This window comes from Palaemon carinicauda, chromosome 13 (genome assembly GCF_036898095.1).
Source record: "Palaemon carinicauda isolate YSFRI2023 chromosome 13, ASM3689809v2, whole genome shotgun sequence".
Lineage (NCBI taxonomy): Eukaryota > Metazoa > Arthropoda > Malacostraca > Decapoda > Palaemonidae > Palaemon > Palaemon carinicauda.
The window spans coordinates 131,124,922-131,129,921 of NC_090737.1; the positions used below are offsets into that span (position 1 = coordinate 131,124,922).

The window sequence follows — 5,000 nt, forward strand, 5'->3', positions numbered from 1 at the left end:
AGGGGTTCCTTAGTCGACAAATTGGAGGGCAAACAAACGAGAGTTAGAGACATGCCTAGAGACGGAGTTAGAAGGCAAACAAAGAGAGGTAGAGTTAGAGACATGTCTAGAGACAGAGTAAGAGGGCAAACAAAGAGAGATAGAGTTAGACACATGTCTAGAGACGGAGTTAGAGGGCAAACAAAGAGAGATAGAGTTAGAGATATGTCTAGAGACGGAGATAGAGGGCAATCGAAGAAAAATAGAGTTAGAGACATGCCTAGAGACGGAGTTAGAGGGCAAACAAAAAGAGATAGAGTTAGAGACATTCCTAGAGACGGAGTTAGAGGGCAAACAAAGAGAGGTAGAGTTAGAGACATGTCTAGAGACAGAGTAAGAGGGCAAACAAAGAGAGATAGAGTTAGACACATGTCTAGAGACGGAGTTAGAGGGCAAACAAAGAGAGATAGAGTTAGAGATATGTCTAGAGACGGAGATAGAGGGCAATCGAAGAAAAATAGAGTTAGAGACATGCCTAGAGACGGAGTTAGAGGGCAAACAAAAAGAGATAGAGTTAGAGACATTCCTAGAGACGGAGTTAGAGGGCAAACAAAGAGAGGTAGAGTTAGAGACATGTCTAGAGACAGAGTAAGAGGGCAAACAAAAAGAGATAGAGTTAGAGACATTCCTAGAGACGGAGTTAGAGGGCAAACAAAGAGAGATAGAGTTAGAGACATGCCTAGAGACGGAGTTAGAGGGCAAACAAAAAGAGATAGAGTTAGAGACATTCCTAGAGACGGAGTTAGAGGGCAAACAAAGGTGAGATAGAGTTAGGGACATACCTGGAGACGGAGATAGAGGGTAAACAAAGAGAGATAGAGTTAGGGACATACCTAGAGACGGAGATAGAGGGCAAACAAAGAGAGCTAGAGTTAGAGACATGCCTAGAGACGGAGTTAGAAGGCAAATAAAGAGAGACAGTTAGAGACATGCCTAGAGATGGAGTTAGAGGGCAAATAGAGAGAGATAGAGTTAGAGACATGCCTGGAGACGGTAAGAGGGCAAACAAAGAGAGATAGAGTTAGTGACATGCCTAGAGACGGAGTTAGAGACATGCCTATATAAATTAAATGGTAAGGTAGTCTGACATCCAGTCAGTGAGAAGGAGTTTAAGATGTAGTCCAGCAGGTTAAACTGACAGCAAACACATTGAGTGATTGGTTAGGCATTGTGTGGTGCCGTAACGAGCAGCACACAAAGAAAGAGAGAGATAAAGAGAGAGAAAGAACTCGTTACAAAGATCAGGGGTAGGAGAGAGGCCCTAACGAATTCGAATACAAAGGTCAGGAGTATGAGAGGGGCCTAACGTCATGGGAATATTAATCCTCATAGGAAGGATGTCACTTTGAGGATCACTTTATCGAGACCAGGATTAATAGTTGTACTTACCTGATCGAGATCCTTCAATTCCCTCTACCTACGATCTACAACAGCTGAATGACTACTAGATACATATTCCGTGATTTGATCAACATAGGATTTATGGAAATCGATTAGGTTTCTTTCTTGGGATAAGCTCCGGGAAAATCTGTGTTTGTTGTGTGTGTGTGTGTGTGTGTGTGTCCCCTTCCATACATAATCGGCATTTATACCCTTTAAACCTTTAAATTGATGATCTTGTTGACTTAATTGTTGCTAAATTCATGTTTTTTTACTTTCTTTTCCTAGAGACAGAACCTCAAACATAATAGTAAAAAAAGAAAAACTATGTACTAACGAACAAAAAGTTTTCAGACATTTTATCAAAAGCATTTATCTGTTTTATATTCTTGCTTTGTCAATATCTCATTTGCTTTTCTATCTGTTAATCCGGTTTTCTTCATTCTCAGATAGTGATAACATATCGAATGATAAAGGTAAACGAATTCTTTATCTAGATTTCGAGACTAATATTGTTTTAAGTTTTTAATATATGTATAATATATATATATATATATATATACACATACATGTATATGTATATATAAATATATACAGTATATATATATATATATATATATATTATATATATATATATACATATATATGTATGTATATATATATTCATATATATATATATAAATATATACAGTATATATATATGTGTATATATATAAATATATATACATATATATATATATATATATATATCGTGAAAGCTTCTTGCTCGTAGTCATCGAAATATCATGGAAGCAAAAGTGAAATCTTCTATATTCTTTTTCTATAAAACAGTTATCTTTTATTTTTCATCCCACTACGATGTCAAGTCAATATTTCAATACTGGTGCTCACGTTCAAGAGGAAAAGAATTCCCCGACAATATCCCACGACGAAATTCCCCGACAAAATCCCCCAACAAAATCTCCCGACAAAATCCCCCGAAAAATCCCAAGACAAAATCCACGATAAAATCCCACTACTAATTCCCCCGACAAAATCCCATTACAAAATCCCCGACAAATTCCCATGACAAAATCCCCCGATAAATCCCACGACAAAATCGTCCGACAAATTCCCCAGACAAAATCCCACGACAAAGTCTCCCACAAAATACCACGACAAAATCCCCCAACGAAATCCCACGACAAAATCCCCCCACAATATCCCCCGACGAAATCCCACAACAAAATCCCCCCACAAAATCCCACGACAAAATCCCCCAACAAAATCCCACATGTAAAACTGAAAACGAACAAGGATTAACCTTTCGAGTAGGGGGATTATAATTTCTAGGATTTCTAAATCAGAAATAAATTATTATGGGTTTTATGCGTTCGTTTTCTTTTCTATCAATCAAAAGTAACATGTTTTAATGTTTTAAATTTTCGAACACTCTATCAAATCGGGAGGGGGTGTGGTTAGGTGTGAGGGGGTGGGGGTGGGGTGGGGGGGGGGGGTGTTTAAGGGGGGGGGGGGGTAGAGCAGCGTAGATTTACTTTCATTTTAACAGGGAGATTTTATTTTTAGATGTGTTTGATTTCAATTTTACTTTTCGGAGATATATTAATCACCACGTTTATATATATATATATATATATATATATACACATATATATGAATTATATATCATTAAGAATTTAATCTGTACATTATTCTTAAACTAGTGTACGTGACCCGTCATAAATGACCACTTAATATTTAGATATACAGACAAACACACATTCACCACCTCTCACGAGGTTATGACTACTCTGCTCCCCTCTACCCCAGGGATGGGGAGGACTATATATATATATATATATATATATGTATAATATATATGTATATATATATATATATATATTTATAAATATATATATATGCATTTATTTATATATATATATACATAACCACACTCACACACACATACATATATATATATATATATATATATACATATATGTATATATATGTATATATATATATATATATATATATATATATATATATATACATATTTCATTATAATTACTATAACGGTAAGATATATGACTTTTCATACTTTCCACCTAAACTATTAGGAGAAAAAAAAATCACCAATGGATTATACTACGTTACGTTTTATTCCAAAAAATAATATGAATAAAAAATAAAATAAAATAAAATAAAATAAAATCCAGTCCACGTGAAAAAGAGATAAAAGAAATTGAACGAGTCTTAATTTTCCATGTCAGGAAACCATCACTATAAATGAATATACTTCTCAGAATATTTTTACGAATTCGGAGTACACACAAAAAAAGAAATAAAAAAGAACGAAAAAAATAAATTGCATCTACATGAATACATCACAGCCCACAAATATTTCTTTACCATATAGTTTCTGCTCGAGAGAGAGAGAGAGAGAGAGAGAGAGAGAGAGAGAGAGAGAGAGGGGGGGGGGGGTTGGATGCATTACAACTTAGAAGAGATGGAAATGAACAGACTTAAATAATAAAAGTGTGTTAAATTTTTCAAAATTATTATTGTATTGTACAAACATTTGACTAGAGAGAGAGAGAGAGAGAGAGAGAGAGAGAGAGAGAGAGAGAATTGAATGAATTACAAGTTGGAACAAATGGAGATGAACAGTTGAATGAATTACAAGTTTGAACAAATGGATATGAACAGACTCAAATAAAGACAGTGTGATCATTTTTCAAAATACAGAGAGAGAGAGAGAGAGAGAGAGAGAGAGAGAGAGAGAGAGGTCGAAAAATAGTGAGGGTAAAATCCAAAAGCAATTTATGTTCTGGTCTTTTCACTTTTATTTCAGAGCTGTGCATTGGGTCTCTGTGATACATGCCGCTAAAAGAATATGTTTCTCTATTTTTTTTTTTTGGTGTAGTTTTCTTTTCTATATTTCATGTCTAGAGCGCCATATTTATTATTCTCTCTGTTTTTTCCTCCCTTTGGCTTCGCTGAAATATCGCCTAAAATAATTCATAAATTGGTATGTGTTTGCTCTCCTGCAAAGTAATATTATAGAAACAATGTATTCAAATACATGATATCCCCTGATAATGCCAATTGATTGTGTGAAATTATTCATCTATGAATTTATATGAAATTATTGACAGTATAAAGAAGATTGAATATTTTTTTTTTCGGTTTAGATTGTTTTACGTTATGTAAAACACGGGCTCTTTGTAATTTCGTATGATCGCAGTCAAACATAAAACATTACTCCAGCAAACTTCCATTGTCACAATACTGCTTAATATTATTATTATTATTATTATTATTATTATTATTATTATTATTATTACCAACCAAGCTACAATTCTAGTGGGAAAAGCAAGATGCTATAAGCCCAAGGGCTTAAATAGGGAAAAATAGCCCAGTGAGGAAAGAAAATAAGGAAATAAATAAATAATGAAAATTTTTTAACCAGAAATCATTCTAAAAACAGTAACAACGTCAAAAGAGATATGTCATACATCAACTATAAAAAGACTTATGTCAGCCTGTTCAACATAAAAATATTTGCTGCAACTTTCACCTTTTGAAGTTCTACTGATTCA

General features: G+C 34.2%; 1 protein-coding gene across 1 annotated transcript; it reads left to right on the plus strand.

Annotated features, from left to right (window-relative positions):
• Positions 1 to 51: 51 nt before the first annotated feature.
• Positions 52 to 2,427, plus strand: LOC137651820 (serine/threonine-protein kinase fray2-like). The gene is made up of 2 exons (XM_068385039.1): positions 52 to 798; positions 2,251 to 2,427. Exons 1-2 carry the CDS (start codon positions 52 to 54, stop codon positions 2,425 to 2,427), a joined length of 924 nt encoding a protein of 307 aa, XP_068241140.1.
• The last annotated feature ends 2,573 nt before the right edge of the window (positions 2,428 to 5,000 follow it).